General features: G+C 43.6%; 1 protein-coding gene across 28 annotated transcripts in view; it reads left to right on the top strand.

Moving 5' to 3' along the window:
- dlg2 (discs, large homolog 2 (Drosophila)) overlaps positions 1 to 23,720 on the top strand; it is a 190,777-nt gene that overhangs the window by 85,291 nt on the left and 81,766 nt on the right. For 18 of the 28 annotated variants that reach the window (XR_015119477.1, XM_086226407.1, XM_086226411.1 and 15 more), the window contains 3 exons: positions 5,423 to 5,506; positions 7,318 to 7,482; positions 12,796 to 12,855. Coding sequence is in view for 27 of the 28 variants with exons in the window: in XM_086226407.1 (XP_086082533.1) it covers positions 5,423 to 5,506; positions 7,318 to 7,482; positions 12,796 to 12,855 (309 nt within the window). In the remaining variant the exon portion in view is untranslated. The remainder of the gene's footprint in view (positions 1 to 5,422; positions 5,507 to 7,317; positions 7,483 to 12,795; positions 12,856 to 23,720) is intronic. The other 10 variants (XM_086226412.1, XM_086226434.1, XM_086226435.1 and 7 more) reach the window with 2 other exon arrangements.

The raw sequence follows: 23,720 nt of genomic DNA on the forward strand, positions 1-23,720 counted from the left end.
AGAAAAACTTTCCATCTGTTTTTGAAAGCTTAGAAAACCTGTCAACTCACAAGAACATTGCATCTGCTCCAACCAATAAAGATGGCTGGTGACCCGTCCAGGGTGTAGTTTAATACACGCTTTTGTAGTGTAATACACGCTTTTGTAGTGTAATACACGCTTTTGTAGTGTAATACACGCTTGTGTAGTGTAATACACGCTTGTGTAGTGTAATACACGCTTGTGTAGTGTAATACACGCTTGTGTAGTGTAATACACGCTTTTGTAGTGTAATACACGCTCGTGTAGTGTAATACACGCTCGTGTAGTGTAATACACGCTCGTGTAGTGTAATACACGCTCGTGTAGTGTAATACACGCTCGTGTAGTGTAATACACGCTCGTGTAGTGTAATACACGCTTGTGTAGTGTAATACACGCTTTTGTAGTGTAATACACGCTCGTGTAGTGTAATACATGCTTGTGTAGTGTAATACACATTTTGTAGTGTAATACACGCTTGTGTAGTGTAATACACGCTCGTGTAGTGTAATACACGCTTGTGTAGTGTAATACACGCTTGTGTAGTGTAATACACGCTTGTGTAGTGTAATACACGCTTTTGTAGTGTAATACACGCTCGTGTAGTGTAATACACGCTCGTGTAGTGTAATACACGCTCGTGTAGTGTAATACACGCTCGTGTAGTGTAATACACGCTCGTGTAGTGTAATACACGCTTGTGTAGTGTAATACACGCTTTTGTAGTGTAATACACGCTCGTGTAGTGTAATACATGCTCGTGTAGTGTAATACACATTTTGTAGTGTAATACACGCTCGTGTAGTGTAATACACATTTTGTAGTGTAATACACGCTTGTGTAGTGTAATACACGCTCGTGTAGTGTAATACACGCTCGTGTAGTGTAATACACGCTTGTGTAGTGTAATACACGCTTTTGTAGTGTAATACACGCTCGTGTAGTGTAATACACGCTCGTGTAGTGTAATACACGCTCGTGTAGTGTAATACACGCTTTTGTAGTGTAATACACGCTTGTGTAGTGTAATACACACTCCTGTAGTGTAATACACGCTTTTGTCGTGTAATACACGCTCGTGTAGTGTAATACATGCTTGTGTAGTGTAATACACACTCCTGTAGTGTAATACACACTCCTGTAGTGTGATACACGCTCCTGTAGTGTAATACACGCTCCTGTAGTGTAATACACGCTCCTGTAGTGTAATACACGCTTTTGTAGTGTAATACACACTCCTGTAGTGTGATACACGCTCCTGTAGTGTAATACACGCTTTTGTAGTGTAATACACACTCTTGTAGTGTAATACACACTCCTGTAGTGTAATACACGCTCCTGTAGTGTAATACACGCTCCTGTAGTGTAATACACGCTCCTGTAGTGTAATACACGCTCCTGTAGTGTAATACACCTTCCTGTAGTGTGATACACGCTCCTGTAGTGTAATACACGCTCCTGTAGTGTGATACACGCTCCTGTAGTGTAATACACGCTCCTGTAGTGTAATACACGCTCCTGTAGTGTGATACACGCTCCTGTAGTGTGATACACGCTCCTGTAGTGTAATACACAATCCTGTAGTGTAATACACGCCCCTGCTGAATGGCAGGGCCAACACATAGAGACAGACAACCATTGGCTCTCCCAGCCACGCCTACGGTCAATTTAGAGTCTGGATTAACCTGGTCCCTCTTGATGTCTTTGGACTGTGGAGGAAGCTGGAGTACCAGAGAGAACCCAGCAGGAACAGGGAGAACATGGAGACTCACACAGAAAGACCCCGTGCTGCAGCCGGGGCTCCACCCACAACCTTCTTGCTGGGGGGGCGACGGTGAGGACCACTGCACAATCGTGCTGCCCTCCCATGAACCAAAAGACTATTTTTACTGACATTCTGACATTTTTCTCCCACCAGACTGTGTGATGTAGTGCACCTCATTAACACTGATAAGAAACACATGGGGGGGGGGCTCAAGCTGGGCTGGAGAAACAGAGCAGCGCCAGCGGTTTTACGCTCACTGAGCCAGAACCAGTCAGTCTACGTTCCTATTCACACCGACAATCATATGAGTCAAGGAGTTGTGGATGCAGGTGGCTCATGTCTTAACATGGTAATAATACTGGGCAAGTATACTTGTCTTCGAGAGGGGTTGTGATAAATGGTCGAGTCCTAGTGGTCCTTTCCTTCTGCTCTGTGTAGATGCTGAATGACAACAGTCCCAGTGTGAATGGAGCTGTTTGATGTGGTTAAGTCAGTCTGGTGTTCACCATGGCTGCAAGGTTGTTCCTGCACCATAGCACCAGTGCTACATTTCTAAATGACTGTGGCGTCGTGGCGGCTAAAGGAGCGTGTATGTATCCACACTGGCACTTCTCACTTGGCTACATTATATAAGATGGATCAATGTCAGCCAATCACAATGCAGGAGCTACCTCCAGTCTTCACAGGAAGATGAAGTGATGTGGCTCAAAGGTCCCTGATGGTTCGACTCAGATGGGAATGATGACAGACTGAGTCACATCCCTTCAACCTCTGGCTATGTGAGAGTGCTATCTTTCCAGCAATGGTGTGCTTGCCGCTTCTATAATTAGACACTTTACTCTCTCACATTATTTTCGTGATGGGAAGCCAAAGAGCAATTGTAGCTGTGTACACCTACATCTTTCGCCCTGGAGCAGCACAGCCGTGGAAACATCTGCAGTGTGACGCTGCCCCCACAGCCCTCAAGCAGATAGACATGGGGGCATGTGTGTGTGTGTGTGTGTGTGTGTGTGTTTTCATGTTTAGAAGAATCTGTTCACTGCACACATGTTCACACATTCATATTATTTTTCAGTTTCAAGTTTGGAATCATAGTGGAGTCAGTCCTGAAAGCTTTCATCATGCCACAGCCAGACTTTGTTCAGAGTAAACACCTCTACTCCTCAGAAACGTTGCAGTTCAGCTGGTGTTTGTCGATGTAAGTCACCAGTAAGGTGCAGCGTGGCCCCTCCTCATGGTCAAGAGGCAGACATGATGGATGGCTGCTGTACTCATCATCTACAGTCCAGCTGCGAGCACATCAGTCCAAGCACAGAATCCCTCATCACTCAACCATATTGCGTTCAGAAAAACAGTGAATTGTCTTCTCCTTGCTCCGATTATACACACGTAGACATTTAGATTAGCAAGTAGGAGCTGAAGCTGACAGGTATGGATTCATTGGATTTTCTCTGCTGCAACCCCAACATTGGCAGGTTACCTTTTCTCCTGCCAGATGAATCCCGTTGAGAGACGGTAATTACACGGCGAAGAACTGATCCAGTTGTGGCTCATTAGCTCTAAGCGAGACAACACAGTTTGTCGTAGACATTAAACTTCATGATGCCGAGGACAGAAGAAGCACAAAGTCCGCTGAAGTGAAGAAACTCACACTTTGGTTCTTCTGGTCTGCATCAAGTGTGTCGAGGCTGCTTTGTCATTTGCTGAGGCACAAAGTTGGAGTGTCTGATGAAAGTGCTCCTGAACACATCATCATTGTTTGGGCTGATCCTGGTGTGTCGAGGAGCACAAGGTCAGACGCTGTCGGGGTGTGGGACATCTTCACCAGCCTGTGTTTGAACGAGGCGGTGAATCGTTTAACACTGATGCTGCAGGGGAAGAAACCAGGTGAAGACTCTTTCCTCCAGACTTGTGATTGTCACGGCGAGTGAAGGTTTGCCTGCACACAAGCCAGCAGATCCCTAATGAACATTCACGTATTAGACCACCTCCCTATACCAGGAATTAACAGCATTGGTAACTATCAAAAACAATTTTTATGATTCTGTCAGGTTAATACACCAGTATGTTGAAGCTCTTTAACCAAAATGATGTTTTTAATGCTAAAATATAATTAACTGGGCTCACACATCAACAAGACAACGATCCCAAGCAGACTTCAGAGGAACCGATGGACCGACTAAGCCAAAGTCTGGATTTGAATCCTGTTGAACAAAGTTGCGATTCAGTAGATTACAAGATGGCTCACAAAAAGGTTTCATCTTTGTCAAGCCTGTGGGGACAACTACTAACTATTTGGGACTCAATAACAAAAGAGACTGTTGAGAAGTACATAAAAATACCAGCCAGGCCAAACGAAATATTAGGCTTTGTGGTTGTTGTGTGTGAAAATGGACTGTTGAGGTGATTCAGTTTATTTGCCATTCAAATCAGAATAACATTCCTTGGTTTTAAACAAAGATTTATATATTTTCTTGTTACTATGACAAGTGGTCCAATAAATGTGTTAAGCACTATAACTGTCTGATATTTTATTAACATTTCATTGATACCTGCTGTTTCCACCGGTTCTCCTTCCATACGTGTTTGTAGTGTCTTCTGTTTGCATCTGGATCATACATCGCTGCATGAGAAGACAGCAAATGCAACATGACATGATACTTGGATGTTAAGTCTCCCTGGTTGGTGCCATGTCGCCGGCCCAGAGCTGCGCGCGCCCCATGTTAAAATGCATCTCTTTACATCGCTGCCTTCAGGCGTCATGACCGTCCTGATCGCTGTTGCATCCAGGGATGCAGCTCACCACACTCTCTGCCTGAGAATCACTTGTGTAGGAGCCAGTCTTTGTTCCCTGAGTGTGTGGGACCTCATGATGTTTCTGTCTTGATCTCCTACGAGGGACGTGAGCAGGTCAAGGCCGTGAGGATCCTGCTCCTCACTAGTAGATCACTTAGTTAACCTATGAGCAGCTCAACTAGCTCAGTGTTTCATGAACTTTTGTACTGTGTGGACCAGTAAAAGTACTGTCTCCAAATTCAAGAGCTACATAAAAAATCTCTCCATATATACTGTATGTACTGTATATATATGTATTGGTATATAGAAATTAAAAAAATCATTGTAAATAATTAACAGAGCAAACTTGCAAACATCGCTTGTTCATTAACCTTCTGTCTGTTATTTTAAAAATGTTTAAAACTTTATTGAATAATGCGACTGACAGAAAGTGTGTGGCAGAAAACCAGCAAGCTCCCTCATGTGGCTCAAATGTGTACTGCAGCTATTAATCTTTTAAATCAAACCTCCCAGCGACTCTGACTTTAGAGATGGTGGCATTATCCAGTTGGAGTTGTGTGTGTGCCTGAGCCATGGGATGACCTGACCTTTGTCTGTCTGTCTGTTTGTCTGTCTGGTCACTCGTCCACTCACACGTGCCTCCGGCTATGAGTGTGTGCGTCTCTGGTTCCTGACCACGTCTGTGTGCACGTGCAGGAGCTTCTTCTTGTCCTTCTTCTGTACAGTTGTGCTGGTTGACTGGTGTGAGCTTGGGCAGGATTGATTGTTGAACTTTGTCTTAGAGTCATAAATGGTTTGTGTACTTCTCGTGGTCACATGCGGTACTGTCGGTCTCTCCAGAACAGGCCACCAGCAGTACATGGGTCACCCAGCAACGGCCAGACCCCACCCTGCATGAACCCTGCCTTGATGAGCGCTCCCTGGGTGAGAAAAGGGAGGAGGGGTAGTTGTTTTTTTCCGCCCATCCTAGTTGCATCCATGTCATCACAAGTTGTAATGAAGAGAATTCATTGTGTCATTGCATTGGAATGATGAAATTAACGGAGGGAATTCCCATTCATCCGACATGTCTGATGGCCTTTGTGTTGGAACCGCTCTCATCTCCTGTGAAGATCACTGTCATTCAGAGAGAATCATTTTGACATTTTTCATGTCTGTAGTTGGTTTACATGTCAACATTTTCAATGTTTTTTTTTTTTTATTATCTGCAATTGTGCTATTAGCAGGATCTCACTGCGTGCATCCCAGGAATCGGCTGCTGCGTTGTTGCCTGATGGATCGGCTGGTGTTAGGATGATCTGTGATTATGGCGTAAATGGAGCACCATTGGTCCGATGGCTGATATTCATGTTGTCCCAGTTTTGCTGAAGTCTCTCAAACTTTGCTCATCATTCGTCATTTGTGATGAGGAAACATGAATTTATAATTTGGCAGATTCGATACATGTTTTGGAAATAAAACCACCCATTTTTTTAGAAATCACAATGTTTAAATGTGTTTTTCTGTTTGTGGCTATCATCTAAACTTTTATACAGACAGTGTCGACATAAATATCAGCCATCTGGCGAATGAGTTGTAAAAAAAACTTTCATGGTGCATCCCTAGTTGGAATAGCTTCCTTTGGGCATATTTAACCGCGGACAACTCAGAAGTAAAAACTCCATCATTTGAAATAAAAAAGCTGCCTCTCAAGTCCGACATAACAGAGGGGGAAAGCAAAGAAGTTCAGTTAAAACAAATCTTACCATCATTAACTTCACTTTAAGTTAAGTTCATAATGTTTGCTAAAGACGCCCAGACGCGACGAGGGCCAGTGAGCGTGGTGGAGGGCCAGAAACAGAGCTGCAGGGATGAGCGAAACATGAGAACCTGACACAGTGATAGAAGTGGCAGGTCAGGCTCACAGCAGGTCTGTGAAAACACATCAGTAACTTTGTAGATTTTTATCGACATGGTTTGTCCCCACGGAGAGCACGCAGCAGAGTCATTGAAGGAGCTGAGTACAATCAGAATAGCAGACAAAAATGATGCTGAAATTACTAATTGATGTTCTACCACAGAAAGCCACCAAATTCGACCACCGCAAAACTTTTGAGAAGATATCACGATGTAGTATTCTGCAGAATGTGCAGATGAAATGTTTTTCTCTTACTCTTGTACTGCCTGACGCTCAAACTTAAAAAAAAAACCAACATTTTCACACATGCAGAAACACTCTTGCGCTGTCGGTTTAAATGATCAGGATATTCAGGTGTCGAGGACAGCGTGTGTGAGCGTAGCCAGCAGGTTCAATGGTGCTCCATGAGGAAACACGCTTTTTTCAGAGTCTAAATGTGGATCCAACTGCAGGTTCATGCAGAGAACCTTTATGTATGTGTATATAAACAGTATTTAGATGAAGCAGCACTGTAAAAAGTCCAGAAAAAAGCTGACATTGGATAAAAACAAAAAACAAAACCAGTAAGAAACTAAAGCAGTTATTTTTTAATGTTTTGTTTGGGATCAGGTACGTTCACACAGCTCCGTGTCATTTTTTGTCCTCTTGTCCTTCATTAGAAAAAATGTAATGAAGTAGCGAACTGACCAAAAGAGATTCCATTCATTATTCTTTGCCTTTTTCTCTCAGAGACGCTGAAATAAGCACATTAGAATTAGTACTTTTTTTGGATTGGTCATTTTCTCATTGTCTCACTCCATCTCTCTCTTTCTCTCTCTCTCTCTCTCTCCGCTCACAGCAATACCACTACCAAGAAGACGACTCGCCCCCGCTCGACCAGGGATTCCCACGCCTCACTAACGAAGTGCGCGCCCCCGAGCTTGTGCACGTGTCTGAGAAGAACCTGTCTGAGATTGAGAATGTGCATGGCTACGTGTCGCATTCCCACATCTCTCCTCTCAAGGTCAGTACCCCTGCACCTTTGTCTCATCATTCCAAACGTGTGTTTTTCTACCTGGTAGAGAATCCATGATCTCCATCCCAGTTCTGCACCGACAACCAACCGTCTCTCACCCGCCTTCATATTTCTCCTGTCGCTTTAAGGACCGGTGTGTAAGATCTAGTGGCCTCTAGCTGTGAGGTTGCAGATCGCAGCCCCTTACCTCACCTCCCCCCTTCCAAGCATGTAGGGGAACCGACTGGTACCTGCAGGATCATTCACGTATGATCCACTTTGTCAAAACTGGGGTTCTTCATCTACTTCATCCAGAAGCAGCAGGAATTGTTGCAGGGAAATGACCTTATTAGGCCACAATTGCGCACAATAAAGTCTGCAAAAAATGTTTCTGGTGCAGTGGAGGAGGGATGTAAATGAAGACTGCTGAGTTTGTTTGGAAAAGAGAGTTACTCCCACAGCTACTAATCCCAAGACGTGAATGAACTGTTGATTTATCGTGGGAGATCTGTCATATCTGTTTCCGTCCGAGATCCAGGATCAATGATCCTTCTTATCCAGAGGGTCTCAAATGCATCCAGAGCACAGAGAAGGCAGCTGGGGGTTTAGCTTCTGGACGAGCGTCTCTTCTTCTCTGGATACCTTAAATTCTGTGTTTTTAGCATGTGAGTGAATGGATGGTTCAAATCTGTGACCATCACCTGTCAAAATTATTTGTACAATGCTACGAGCTCAGTTAGTGATCATTTTATCAATACACTCATGACAGCTATGGACTTGTGATAAAGAGCCCGACCACAAATTTGTTCCAGGTGCACTGACACCAGGCGACGCTGATTTACTCGTCTGACAGAAGCGTAAACTCTACCGTGGACTCTCCTGGAAAACCTCCATCTTCTTGGTACCTGGAATTCACTTTCAGTACTTTATCTTCTTGAAGAATGAGTCCAAATGTCTGAATTGCACACCTTTATTTTACTTCACACAAAATGAAAGCCATTAGTGCTTGCTAGCTGACGCGGGTGTCTGTTGCTGCTGACCTGTCAATCACAGCAAGCGATTGTAAACACTATGACAGCCTCATGACCAGCTGCTGATGGTAACCATCACCTGTAACACAGAGAGGTGGATGCCATGTAGTACTCATGTGAGCTGTGAGCGTGGTGCTAGCACTGCTAGCTAATGTTACTACAGGAGATGTTAGCTTTGAGGCTACCATCAGCTGTGTGTTCTCCGGCCTGATCGCGCTCTCACCGTGTGCTGCATTCATGACAAATGGGAAAGTCTCTCTCCGGTCTGTCACAGTCACCATGATGTCTTCAGGTGCTGAAACTTGGTCTTTCGTCACTCTTCTTATCTTCCTCACCATTTCTGCAGGCCGGTCATCGTTGTGCTCGTGAAGGCGGCTGGTGTGCTTCCACTTCATTAGGCCTTACACAAATACAGCTGAATAAAACAGGTCAAATCCCAGTTGCCTTGTTTAGACTGGCAGCAGCCTAAATAAGTGACTGCTCGTTTCATTAACCAAGTCTGACAAAGAACTAAGACGGCAAATCTTCTGCACCAGAAAAACACAAATATGTGTGTCCACACAACTACAGACTTTACTTCTCAGTGCAAATGTGATGTAAAACTGTACAATTAAGCAGACTTTAATGAAGTACCACAAAGTCGTTGGAGTCGAATTGAGGGTTTTGTAGTAAGAGGAAGTAAAAGGAAAGACATAGCGTCTGAATAACCTCTAACTTTGTGAATTTAACACAAATAGTCGAAGTGAGACACTTGAGTTTGATCTCATTTCTATCCAAGTTCTTTAGTTCTCCCTTCACACGCTGATCCACAGAGACCCACCTTGTTGGCTGTCGTTTTGGAAGAGGAAATGATCAGTCTCTTTCTTCCCTGCCTTTACCATTCACTTCAGATGGAGTCCAAGCTGGAGAAAAAACATCCATCAGCTGTGTTAGAAGTCTCAGGCTATGTGAATACAATGAGCACATAGTGGTGATATTGCATTTCTTCCCAAGACTCTGCTCTGGCTGGCACGGAGGTGTTCCTACTGGGTTTGAGACAGCAGAGGGCAATGTTGGAAATGAAGAGGCGCTTCAGTGGGAGTGGATGGCCTGCGTGTTGGATGTACTGGAACTCCAGTCTTTCTGGATTTTTATTTTCGCTCTTGCTGTTGTTTACTGTCTAGTTTGCCTCCCTGTCACACCTGAGCTCTTTCAACCGCTTCAGACGAACCCTGGTCAGTTGATATTCCAGTCCGTTTGTGCTGATGTGAAAGCTCTCTTGTTGTCTGGTCCACACCAAAACGGGTTCTCACTTCATTTAAAGGTGAACCCTGGAATGGTTTGTTTGGTGTGAGAGAGAAAGCAGGGAAAAAAATAGGAAGCAAAACAAAAATTTCCTTTGGACAGCAAGGAGATGGAGGAGTTGCTGTTTCCAATGACACCACAGATCTGCACAATATAAACACCACTGGAATGGAAAGGAAAGGCATGGATACAATTGTAGGGGATTTGGGAAAACAGCAAAAGGAACATGGCAGGAAGCTCCAACTGAAAGTCCTCCCTTCTCTGTTTTGACACGTGAGGTTTGTTGACAAAGTAACAATGTGAAATCCAACCAGAATAAAGTAAAAATGCACATCTGTTGCAACTTCTCCTCTGAACCACACGGTGCCCACAGAAGGCCGCCTGAACGACAGGTTTGAAAAGGAATCGCAGAAGAAACTTTGTTGCTATGAAACTGGTCTGCACTGTCTCAGACAGATGATGACTACTGGGGGCGCTATTGTTACTCCAGAACGGTGGTCCGACGTTGAACTGTGACCTTCACCTAGATCTTGCTACCTAAAGCCTGAGCCAGATGTCTGACAGTGCCAGGTTTGCCGTGTGCATGACAGCCACTCTTGCAGAAGCTTGTTTCTTGATGCGCGTCATTTTTGTGTATCATTGCTAACTGGAAGCAGGCTGATGGACACCAATGGTGCTGCATGTCGACTTGCCTTGTGGCCTCTGCCTCACTCCATGAGATTGAGGCTCACACACAAGATTGGTAGATAGGCGTCACACGGGGCGGGGGGGGGGGGTCGCTATACATGAACACAAAACTCTCACTGTGTGTCTTTGTTGTCAGTGGTGAGAAGAATCTCATTTTAGGAATAAAGTTTGTGTTGTATTTTCTGAACCTGTGCATCAGTTCACTGGGACAAAGTGAGAACTGTCCTCACTTGTTGTCTGGAGTTGACATTTATAAAATTATAACTTACACACACACACACACATATAGATAGATAGATATATACTATATGTACACATGCTATATATAGATAGATAGATAGATAGATATAGATATATAGTACTGTGTATATATATATATATATATATACATTATATATATATATATATACATAGAATGACACTGTCATAATCACTGTCATAATCAGTCATCGTTAATATAATAGTTTCTTTTTTTTCAAAGTCTAATTTATAGAACATTCCTTCATCAAGAACTGTAACACTGAATTTTATGGCTGTTCAGGCTTCATGTAAAAAGAAAATGCCAACTATTTGGATAATCTGCTTTATCATATTTAGGCAAGGCAAGGCAATTTTATTTGTAGAGCCCGTTTTCACAAACAGTTTGTCTCAAAGGGCTTCACATGGCATCATAACAACATCCTCTGCCCTTAGACCCTCACATCAACTGAGGAAAAACTCCATAGAAAACCCTTTTAACAGGGAAAAATCTGAGAAACCTCAGGGTGAGCAACAGAGGAGGATCCCTCACCCAGGACGGACAGACGTGCAGTAGATGTTGTTACAGACAAGAAAACAGTTTACAATACAAAATGTGGGAAACACGGAAATGTTAATAACAGTTGAAGAAGGAAGCTTCTGGTAGAGGAGGCAGGGAGAGCAAGCCAGCTTGATGGGGGACTGGATGGCAGACTGGTTCATGGAAGGGGAGCGCAGGCCGGTGTAACAGTAGGGAATAAGAGGGGGGGGGGGGGCGATGCAGGCGGCGGTTGGAGCTCTGGTGGATCTGTGGAAACACAGAGAGACTGCGAGACACCAAAGCCAAACTAAAAAGTGCAACAAGTAATGGTAATGGTCATTTAGTGACAGGCAGGTGGATTTATCTCTTCTCTACTTGCTGGTGTGTTACAGGAAGCTAACAGCTAGTTAGCATAGTTACAATCAGTGCTAGCAGTGGGGAACGGAAGCAAACCATCAATGCATTCCTTTCCCAAAATGGCCTTTACCTGTATTGATATAACTTGAGATTGTGTTAAACATACGCAATGGAAATTATCTCATATCATATATAAATATGTCAATCAAGAATTTCTAAAATGATGAGTCTTTCAGAGAAATTTCCATTTTAACCTGCTGTGCTTTCAAAATACAAAAACATTTGGACAACACAGGGACGTTGTTTTTGTTGTAACTGAAGAAAGCACAAAACCATCTCAAAATTAAACAATTTCCTTTATTTTCCCTTAATCGTGCATCATTACTGCCGGCTGGTGACCTTTTGGAGAGTATCTCTGATTTTTTTGGGGTGTGGCCAACGCTGGTGAGCCTGGAAAGATTGTGCTCTTTTGTGTCAGTATCTGTTGAGGTAATCAGGCAGACTGACACAACCAAGCTGAGCCGCTGTCACACATTATAAAAGTGAGGCAATGATAAAAGTGGGATTGTGCTAAAGGTCTCTCTGATTCCCTCCCTTGTGAGGATCTTCACACCGTTTGGAAGATACGGGGATTCATGTCGCTAAAAGGCTGCTGCACTGACCTCAACTAACCTCTCAGTCCAGTGTCTGGCAGCCCAGGTGGGAACAGATGTGCTGTCTTTGCGTGAGTGTCGACTGACCGTAGAGGAGAACTCTGGGATCTCCACGTATGGTTGGTGATGCAGAGGTGACGACTTTGAGAGATTCGACCAGCGTTGCCGTTGTTTTCTGGATAAGCTGATAGCAGATAGCAAATCAGTTCTGTATCAAAAACTGAAGCTGAAGCTCCTGCAAAAATCAACTATGCTGCATGTGCGCACCCGGTCTGGGATGGGGAGAAGCTCACCTCAGTGAAACATGAATGCAGGAACCAGAGTGGCCCACTCCTCCTCATCCTCATCTCGTTGTAGCTCCTGGTGTCATCTGTGTTTCCTTCCTGCTTCCACTTCACACATGACCGGGTAAACCATCACTGATGCTTGTTTCCTGATGTCTTCGGCCTCTCTCTTTCTCTCTCTCTCTCTCTCTGTCTCTCTCTCCCAAGTCTGCTGGCTAGTGATCTTGTCTTTCGTTTTTTACCTGCAGCCTGCACTGGTTACCCGTTTTGATCTTGCATATCCAGGTTCGACCACAGCAAACTACATGGCAAGTTTTCTTTTCTTTCATTTTGATTTTACCCCCAGGGGGAGTCTTACTCCTCTGTGTTACCTTGATATTGTGTCACAACTTTCCCTTATTTTTTGGGGTCCTTGTACCCAAAAGATTGATGTCCCTTTGGTAGTGCATGGACTTGTATTGGTATTGTCTTCAGTCCACTGCCTGAAGAAACTGTATTTCTTTTTCTTGGTTACTGACCCTCGTTTGTGACACCTGCACTCTGTTAAAGTAACCCCATGTGTGTATCACCCCCATTTGCCTGCCAGCGAACCCCGTGTGCTTGTCGTGGTGTGATCTGATGTTGATCTGTCTCTGTTAGTGTTGCCTGTTCCCAGTTCATGTGATTAAGACGCCATCATCTGATATTACAACATGCACAACAGTAATATGAGGGCAACTTTACTCTTACCAACTGCATGCAACATGTACTGTCACCTCTGACGGGAGACTGAGGTATGATTTTTTTAACAATCATGGATAATGGTAAATGGACTCAATTTATATAGCGCTTTTCTACCTTAGCGGCACCCAAAGCGCTTTACAGTGGTATCTCATTCACCCATTCACACACACACACACACACTGATGGTGGAGGCTGCCATGCAAGGCGCCAACCTACTCATCAGGAGCATTTATGGGTCCAGTATCTTGCTCAAGGACACTTCGACATGGTCACCTGGGTCGAGGATCGAACCAGCGACCCTTCGGTTGCTAGACGGCCACTCTACCCCTGAGCCATGCCACCCACATAATGTTTAAAAGCATAGATGCTAAATCCCCTACAGGCTCTGAATAAGGAATATACTGCTTTTATTTTGTCAAGGATTCTCTAGGTTAGCCAGAGACCTTCAGCTTTTAGTGCCTGAAGAAGAGGAATATTTGGAACTAGGTTCAGATTTTGTTGAATCAATGGCATTAATCACTCCAAGAGTTGGTGGCAAATGTCTGTTTGTTCAGTGTGGTCAACATGCTAATCATACGAGAGATGAAGATGCACTGATGGATTTTGCTCAAAACTTTCTCCAACGGTTGAAGAAATAATTACAAACTGACTCATTAAAATGTAATTCATTCTGTGGTGAGTAACTGACCATAGCAATGAACTGGTTTACTGTTTCAAATAAGCACCGTGTAAACTACCCAACACATACGGTACTCGTCTGCCTAACACGCACCACACAAGTGCCTTTTGGATGTGCTCACTCAGAGTTCAGTACATAAACTCGGTTGGAACTAGTCCCATCGTCTTTTACATTAAAGAGCCGGTTTACTTGCATGTTGCATGGCGTATTGCTGTTTAGATAGCAAATGCAACAAGTTGGAGAAACAGTTCTTTGCTTTTCTAACAAACTTTCTTTCAGATGCTAAAAGACTGTGTTTTCCCTAAAGTGCTTTGAGTTTTGCTGTTTGTAATGTCCAGACTATTTGTTGTAGGAGTACTGTATGTCTGGGCACATGGACTCATTAACAATGGTTGAAAGCTTCTTTCTTATTCATCGCTCAAAACTAATTCATTGTAGATCAAATATGAGAGGGGTTTGTGCTACGCTTGTATAAAGGCGTACCATGTTTGCGCTGCTGTGCAATTTTGTGTGTCCATCCATCCATCCATCCATCCATTTTCTACTGCTTCTCCTGTTAAGGGTGGTGGGGGTGGAGCCTATCCCAGCAGCCTTCCCCCTGGACAGGTCACCAGTCCATGGCATGGCCAACACATAGAGACAGACAACCATTGGCTCTCCCAGCCACACCTACGGTCAATTTAGAGTCTGGATTAACCTGGTCCCTCTTGATGTCTTTGGACTGTGGAGGAAGCTGGAGTACCAGAGAGAACCCAGCAGGAACAGGGAGAACATGGAGACTGCATGCACCTGTAACATGCAAACCCGTGCCCGAGCCGGGACTCGAACCCAGAACCTTCGTGCTGTGAAGCGACCGTACTAACAACTGCACCAATGTGCCGCCCCCCTATGTAGACACATTTTACTTAATTATGCATCTTTTAAATAGTAGGAAAAGCTCTGCTCCAAGGACTGGGCCGTGCCTGTTCATGTCTGGTTCCTGGGATTTCAACAACAAACTCTCCATGTCCACACTGGTTGCCTTTGTTCAAGCTAATATCTCAGTGTCATCCTTTGAGGACATATGCACTGTTAATAAAAAACGCACTGATACGTGAAAGTGCTGCTAGGTCTTGACTGTCATAAATTAGTAAAAGGTTAATGGGCTATACTTATATTGGGCAGTCCCACTTTAAGGGTAATCAGAGTGATATTCAACAGACCCATAACCAAGAAATATGGATCTGAACCAGAACTGAATCCATCTACAATGCGAAAGCAGTAATTCTTACAGAGCTGAGAAATTCCAGTCCTGATTCCAGAGACTAGACCTTGGGCCTGTGCTACATGTTAACCTCAGCAGGTCCAGGGTATTTTGAAGTTACCTGGGTTGACAAAAAACCCAGCGACTGCAATCAGTGATGAGTGGTACAACAACTGTGTTTCATCAACCCAGTGTTTCCTCACCTGTTTGTTTGCACTCACGAAAGAGGCAGTGTTGGTACAAGTTGACTCATCACCAGAATGGAGAGGTGCAGAGTGACAAATTGTAATCCTTCACAAAAATAAGAAAAACAAAGTCATAAAACCCAGCCAAACCTGGAGGGAGAGCTGTGACAACGAGCCGTCTTATTAACAGACTTTTCATTCTCGCTGTTCCATAAAGGTGCCAGTTGAGGAAAAGCAGTGGAGGCTGTGTGATTGTGATCCATCTCACTCGCTACACACGCTTCCACTTACTGGTACATGATAATGATTCCCTCAACTGAAAATGTATGTTGCGGTAGAGCTCGTCAGGAAGAGCTGAGGTTTGTTGACTCCTGAGAGACTCTCCCACGATGGTGACGGCATTGACCTTAGCCTCCTAGCCTGCTCAGGTTAGGTCTGGTGTGTGAGTTACTGTGGTGCTATTGCTAACCACCTTTTTGTGGAAGAGAAAGCCCCTGGTTGACCCTGCAGTTACCTCGCTAATCCTCTAATCCTGCTTTGTAGCACTGGCCGCGATCTGCTTGATAACACAGCTGATTACTTTGAACATCTTGGGGTGGCACAGGGGCTCATCTGCCCCCCTGTCTCAGTGGGTTTTCTTTGCATGCCCTGGTTTCACGCACCATCAAGCCTCTATGTCAGGTCAGTAGTCCAGTAAGCACACCTGACAGATGACGAACTCGACTTGCTTCCAATTTTTGTCGTATCAAACTGACACTGTTCTCTGTGGATGCACATTTCTCATTATACCTGAATGTGAACTAATTAGAAAATGAACTCAGTAATTGAAAGATCGCTCCGTTATGAATATTAATGTCAAGTGCATTATGACACTCTTCCGTTGCACATCAACATTCTCACGTTTCCTGGTGGGCTGCAGCTCTGAAGGAGGACCTGCCTCAGATCGAGAAGGACTAATGGGTCCAGGACTTGAGAACACAGCTGCAAATTCTGTGCTCGCCCTGTTTGTTTCCTCTCAGCCAGAGGACTTTTGAATGAAAAATGGCTTTAATACAGCCGGTGTAATTGTAAAGGCAGCAGGGAGGCAAGAATTATGGTTTGTCCATGTAGCCCCTCCCTCACCAGCCAAATCCAGCAGATTGGAGAGTGACTCAGGGAAGACATTATTGATTGAAAATCCTGCGTTGTTTATTGATCACCAGGCTCTTTGCATGGTTATATCAGCTTGTAAAAACACACACACTTTTTTTGGCAGCAATTACTTCTCTGTCAATCAGACAGGGCGATGAATAATGGTTTAATGAGGGTTGTTGCAGCAGAAGTCATTTTTTTGTGCTCAAGTGAGGAAGAACATGGTTGGATCAATGATGCACATTCTAACGCACGCCTTTCCAGTGGTGATGAAGGGGCTTCTTGTGATTCTGTTGTCATAATTCTTCTTCTCTCATCTTATCGGTTGGAGACCCTGATTGCCTCATGAAAACTCTAGGATTGGTTTGAATTGGATTGCCAGCTGGGCGGCACGGTGGAGCAGTGGTCCTCACTGTGGCCCCCCAGCAAGAAGGTTCCGGGTGGAGCCCCAGCTGGAGCACGGGGTCTTTCTGTGTGAGTCTCCATGTTCTCCATGTTCTCCCTGTTCCTGCGTGGGTTCTCTCTGGTACTCCAGCTTCCTCCACAGTCCAAAGACATCAAGAGGGGACCAGGTTAGATAAGAGATAAGATAAGATAAGATAGGTACTTTATTTGTCCCAAACTGGGAAATTCTCTTATTGCAGCAGCAATATAAAAGTACAAAAAATACAAAAATTTAATAAAATAACCATAAAATTAAAATCTACATTGTGCCAGAATATGGAGCAAAATTAAATAAGGAAATACTGTAAACTTGTCATTTGTATGAGTAATGTGCAATGTTCAAGTGTGCAAAATGAGAAGAGTTCGGAGATGTACAGGATATTTACAAAAAGTACAGTGAAGTGACCATCAAATCAAATCAAATGTGACTATTGTACAGAGCTATTGCTTGCGGCAGAAATGACTTTTTGTACCGCTCTGTGCGACAACGAAGCTGCAAAAGTCTCTAAAGGTTAATCCAGACTCTAAATTGACCGTAGGCGTGGCTGGGAGAGCCAATGGTTGTCTGTCTCTATGTGTTGGCCCTGCCATGGACTGGTGACCTGTCCAGGGTGCTGGGATAGGCTCCACCCCCCTGGGACCCCTAACAGGATCAGTAGTTGAAAATGGATTGATGGATTGTCTGCCACTGTGTTAGGGGAGACATAGATAACAGTATTGCCACCAACCGTCGTGATTCAGAGACACTAATTTAGGAATCATATCCACCTTTTAGTGTAGTTTTGGAGGTTGGGATGCTTCAAATAGTCATCAGTATCTGCAGTCTAAGAATATATGGCTGGCTCCTCCAGCATTCTGGAATCACAAAGTAATGCGGGGGGGGGGGACGTGTACGAGCTCAATGCACCTATTCTCAAGTATTTGAAAGGCAAAATATGCTGTTTGGATTGAGTATTGCTTTGATAAAAAGCAATGTTGATAACATGCCAATTAATGTGTCCTTCACTTACAATCAGGACACCCAGGAAAGGAAGTGTTGCCAAGGATAAACGTGTATCGTGTGTCGCAGGTCTGAGCATTCCGATCTGAAGGCACCCTCAGTGCAATTTAGGTACGCTGATACCTGAACTTGTTGATTCCAGCTGTGAACCAAGCCATTGTAAAGCAACAGTAAAACCTCTTTGCAATGTGGGGATGACTTGTTTCCTACTTGATGACACTAGACTGAATAAGGAATGTGACCACTACACTGGAGACGAAAGTCCACATCCTGTCCACAACCAGCATTGTGCTCCTTCAAACCTCAGCCTACAGAAATGATTCTGCTTCCAGGTGCCAGGACAATCCAACCGCTTTGCTTTGAAGCTTTCGAGTGTTGGTTTGTCTCTTTGCCTCTACCTTTCATTGGCTGAGGTTCTTAGACCTTCATTACATCACATTCTTACTGGCTCCCTTTGCTGCACTTTGCTGTTTGCCCTGTAAATGCACTGGTTTAATTTATACTGTTGGAATATAGAGGGGCAAAGCACTTTCCATTACACCGATGGAAAACGTACGAATCAAACAGTGCTCAGAGATTAAGCAGCCAAACATAGCTGAGATGAACAAGATTCAGATGGAGAAGCTTCACTTAGGCCAAATGATCAACTATGCAGAAAACTATTCATATGAACAGATGCATGAATATTTATTAGATTTGATAAAACAGCACTTTTCACTCATTGGGTTGAGACTTTCTTGACAGAGATTCTTCAGAATATCTCCTCTTAGGTCCTCTCTAGATATACAAGCTAGTGTAGCTGTGTCTTTACTAATTATTGGACAGAATGAAATAAAAGTGAATATTATGAATTGATTAAAAAAATTAATTGCACTAAAACATGTTTTTTATCCTGTGATTATTCCCCGTTAATCGCATGATTAGAATAAGATTTTTTTACTGGTAGTTTTGGGGAGAGATAATTAATTACAGTTACATTAAGTTAGGCATAAATGCAGTACTTTTATTTGATGTTGAGTCAATGCATCACTCAGCATAAATATTTTTTAAAAAATGTTTGAAACAAATTATTTCTAATCTAAATAACGTATTTTTTTCTCCTTCTCTTTTGAGAATGGCTTTTAATCCATCCATCCATCCATCCATCCATCTTCCCCCTCTTCTCCCGTTGAGGGTGGTGGGAGTGGAGCCTATCCCAGCAGCCTTCCCCCTGGACAGGTCACCAGTCCATGGCAGGGCCAACACATAGAGACAGACAACCATTGGCTCTCCCAGCCACGCCTACGGTCAATTTAGAGTCTGGATTAACCTGGTCCCTCTTGATGTCTTTGGACTGTGGAGGAAGCTGGAGTACCAGAGAGAACCCAGCAGGAACAGGGAGAACATGCAGACTCACCCAGAAAGATCGAATTCAAAAGATAAAGGAATGTGTCAGCAAGGTCTGCAATGAGAAATCAACAAAGCTCAGTTATGTACTGTGGCACAAACAATATGAAATAAAAACTTAAATGTTTTCCAGAGCAACACGCAGTTTAAAACAAAATCAGTTACATTTCAGTCCAGTATGAGTCAGTAGTCACTGAAGTTGCCTCCACCCTGAGTGCAGCTGTTAAATTACTGCTACAAACAAAAGCATTTGGAATTTACATTTGGTTTTACTGTGTAGAGGAATTTTGTGTGGTGAAGGAACTCATCAGTCAGAGGAAACGGGCTGGAGACTCAGAGACATCTTCCTCTGGACCAGGGGTCACCAACGTGGTGCCCGCGGGCACCGGGTCGCCCGCAAGGACCACATGAGTCGCCCGTGGGCCTGTTCTCAAAATAGCTCACCACAGCACCACTCACCAGTGAGCTGCATCTAATTTTTTGTTTCTATTTTTTTAATCACACTTGCATTGGTGTGAATTTGAAAATGACAACAGGCCTGTCCCAGATTTATCTATGTATTAACAGGTTTTTATATAAAGAGGTAAAAAAACAAATTTTGTATGTTTTCAAAATGGTACCCAAGGAGCAGCTCTCCGCTTCACAAAGGTTGGTGACCCCTGCTCTGGACACTCATGGATATCCAGTTCAGATGTTCAAGGTCGGCTGTGCGATGAGGTCGAGTCAGCTGCCTCAGAACATCTGACGTCCTTCTCTCCAGTCGCACTTGTGTTGTTGGGCGCTACCAGGAATGTGTCATCAGAACATTCCGCACAGATGTGACCTTTGCGTCGTCTGAACACAGTTGTTCATGTCAACAACGCTGGCGCTTTGAGTGTCAGCTTCACTATCAGTAGCTGTTCTAGCAACAAAGTTACGATTAACAAAGAGCTCATTGAAGACACCTGCAGGCTCCCCCCAGACCCAGGTCAAGGCCCGGGGTCGGATCGGCTCTCATTCTTACTGACGGGTTATAAGTGAGAGTGAAAACAAATGATCCCAGATGAACTTCCTTATCATTCTGGATTTCTTTTTGAAAGCTCTGTTGCACTGTGCCTGCCGTTCAGCGACCTTCACTCGTGTGTAAGAGAGATTTTTTCCACTTACATGGACCAGTTTTTGAGGGTGGGACTGGCATACAATGCAAGAATGAGCTAGTGCTAACAGGCATAGCCTAGAATGACAGAAACAAGTTGCCCCATACGGCCATGTTTCTTTATATTTTAAAATTAGCTGAAAGCGTGTCACTAGCAAAAGTAGAATCCTTCAGTCTCTCCTTTGCCAACTCGAAGGGGATTATTACAAATAATGTTCAAGTTCACGTTTTTTATTGTAGAATGAAGAAGTTATAAATTATTGCTCAGCACAGTGTGCTTTGCTTTTCTGTGACATCAATAAAAAAAATAGTTTTTCACTTTTAAAGAAGACCCTCTAATGGCGACATAATAGCAAGGCAAGAACTTACCCACTTGACCTGGTACCCCAGTCTCCCCGATAAATTACACAAGTCAAAAAAGTCTATCTCAGTTGCCTTCATAATTATCTGGTCCATGAGCCTTGGAGTGTGCTCATATATATTTCTGCTGTTGGAGGAAAAACCATTTCAAGACTGCAAAAAAAAAAAAAAAGGGGAGAGAAATGATGGGAGATATCACAAGGGGTCAGAATTCCCCGGAAAGTGTGACTGCCCAACTCTGCTGACGGTCCGGTCACACATCAGTTCCCATCAGGCCCAGATTGCACATAATAATGCACCACAAATAACGCCACAGGTCCATCCCAGCACTGCTGTGCTGGCTGTCTGCACTCAGAAACAGTGTGTCAGCCTCTTTAATTAATTTGCTCAAAGAGGTCACTTTCGTGCACTTAAGCTATTTTCTCTTGTAATAGTTTCTGGGCGTGTACCCATGTTAAAAGGCAACAACAACAACAAAAAACCCTCCTTTGAGCATGGAGAGAAGATGATGAAAGACTTGGACAATAAGTAAGACGTACGAAACAATTCATTTAAATTTGACATATCAAGAAAAGAATGGGGCGACCATTAAAAGAGGTCAGCTCTTAAAAAAGGACAAGGGCACTGGAAAGCCATTAAAGGGAAGCAGCCATTAGTACTAATAGAGTGAGTGCTGCTGTAGCTTCTCAACTCTGAGTCTGTAGCCAAAGGCTGGCCCAGACCCCCGATGTTTGTTGACCCTTTTTATTCATTCAGACTTTCAAAGAAGATGTTTTTTATTGTTTGAGCAGCTGCATTTGTACTCATTTGGCAGCTGGCAAATGACCTAATTTAACATTTTATGCTTTTAAAGTTGCCCTTTTCAAAATTAGACTGAGAAAATGACATTGTATTTATATTCACTGGGGGGGGGGGGGCAGCTAGATAACAACCGCTGATTCTTAACTCCGATTCGAACGATCAACTGTTGGAGTCCAGTTGACAGCGCAGGACATCCTCATTCATCAGCCCAGTATTTCAAACAGCGACACTGCAGGAACGTCTTCGACAGCTCGATTTACATCAAGTGAGAAGCTGCAGGTCTCCAAAAAGGATTTCATGTTTGGTGTTTGATGAATTTATCACCATGTGGTTAAGGTTTGTTTAGCTTCAGACACAAAAATCTTAGAAGGAATCATGTAGTTAGGAAAGCATTAAAGCTTGGGTTTAGGACATTATTCTCTCAAGATTAAATGTTCTTAAAGTGATTGTTATCATGACAGTGACAATGTGGTTTATCTCAAAAACTCTAAGCAAAAACTGTGGCTGCAAAGGTCAACAAGGACTTTCATACCGTACACCAGAGGGACTCAGATAGAAATCTTTGAGGGCCACAAAGAATTTTTTTCAATGAGTTAAAGGTCCATGTATTGAGGTCGGTCAATAATGTGTGATAAGACGGTAATATTCAAAACAAAATACCGTTTTCAATAAAATGCCATTTCCATTTCGATATAAATTAAAATAAATAGTTGAATAAACAAAAAAATGACCCCTGTCATGAATCCAAAGCAAATATGTCAGGCAGGGTGAAGAAGGCTTGGTGAGTCAGGCATCTCAGGAGCTCCAAACTAACATCGATGCTAAGATCAAACCAAAGGTCCCGTTCAGGTAAATAAACTGATTAAAATTTAAAAAACTGCTCCAGAAACTAAAGTGAAAGTTCAAAATTCCACTCGCAGCAGTGAACTCTGAGTGGCCCAGTAACAGGTTGTCTGTGTGTCGTTGGCACGGAGACGAGTCCTGGCCAGTATGTCGCGTCCAGGGGGGTGGGGGTACGAGTGAAGTGCACGTGCGGTCGCTTGTGGATTTTTGGTGTACCTCACAAGGGCAGGGTGGAATATAAACATGGCGTTTGGGGTTTGAAAAAAAATAAAAATAACGCCAGACTGCTCACCTTGTCCTGATGTGCCGACCCAGCCACAGCACACAGTGAAGGAATAACAGGGGGCTACAACGAGGCAGCCAGTGGGCCGGATGCGGCCCAGGGCCCGCCGGTTGTGGATCACTGCTATACACAGACGTCATCACAGGTCGCTCTGGTCATACGAACTACAGCCATCCAAGAGACGTGCACCCAACGCGGACCCCTGAGGTGCACCTACAGCTGTGTAGTAGTTGCAATGGTTAGTTTCAGTGTGCTGCTGAAAACTGCACAGAGTTCACTGCAGGCAGGCACAGATGGAAGTACGTGTGTGTGTGTGTGTGTGTGTGTATATATATATATATATATATATATATATATATATATATGTATATATACACATATATATATGATTTGGGATATTAGAGGATGTTCTTTTTTACATCATTCTCAATTTCATTGAGGAAGCCATTTGAATTATTTGATGTTATTTTTGTGGTTATTTGAATCAAATGAAGACTTTTAAGTATGCTGCCGCACAGTAATATTCAATTAATATTGGAGGCAAACCTAACTTTTTGGAATTGATCCAAACCCTTGACACCTAAATTCGATGTCTGTATTCCCATATTTCAACATGGTTTCAGTATGATTTTGCTCTCTGCTGTCACCAAAGTCAGAGGTTTTGTGACATAATAGTCGCACACTTGCTCAACTGCACTTTAATGTGTCATTCTGAGACCCTCAGTTGTCCTTTAATGTCTTTAATGTGTCATTCTGAGACCCTCAGTTGTCCTTTTATGTCTTTAATGTGTCATTCTGAGACCCTCAGTTGTCCTTTTATGTCTTTAATGTGTCATTCTGAGACATTCTACTGTGTTTTAATGTCCAACTGTCTTCCTCCAGTGACTCTGTCTTCCACAGGCACAAATATTTACTGTCTCACTTAAGATACTTAGCTTGCAGCATCAGGACTCAATGAAC

Source organism: Aulostomus chinensis, chromosome 15 (assembly GCF_037954235.1).
Source record: "Aulostomus chinensis isolate RoL2024-O1b breed Wild chromosome 15, RoL_Achi_v1.0, whole genome shotgun sequence".
Classification (NCBI taxonomy): Eukaryota; Metazoa; Chordata; class Actinopteri; order Syngnathiformes; family Aulostomidae; genus Aulostomus; species Aulostomus chinensis.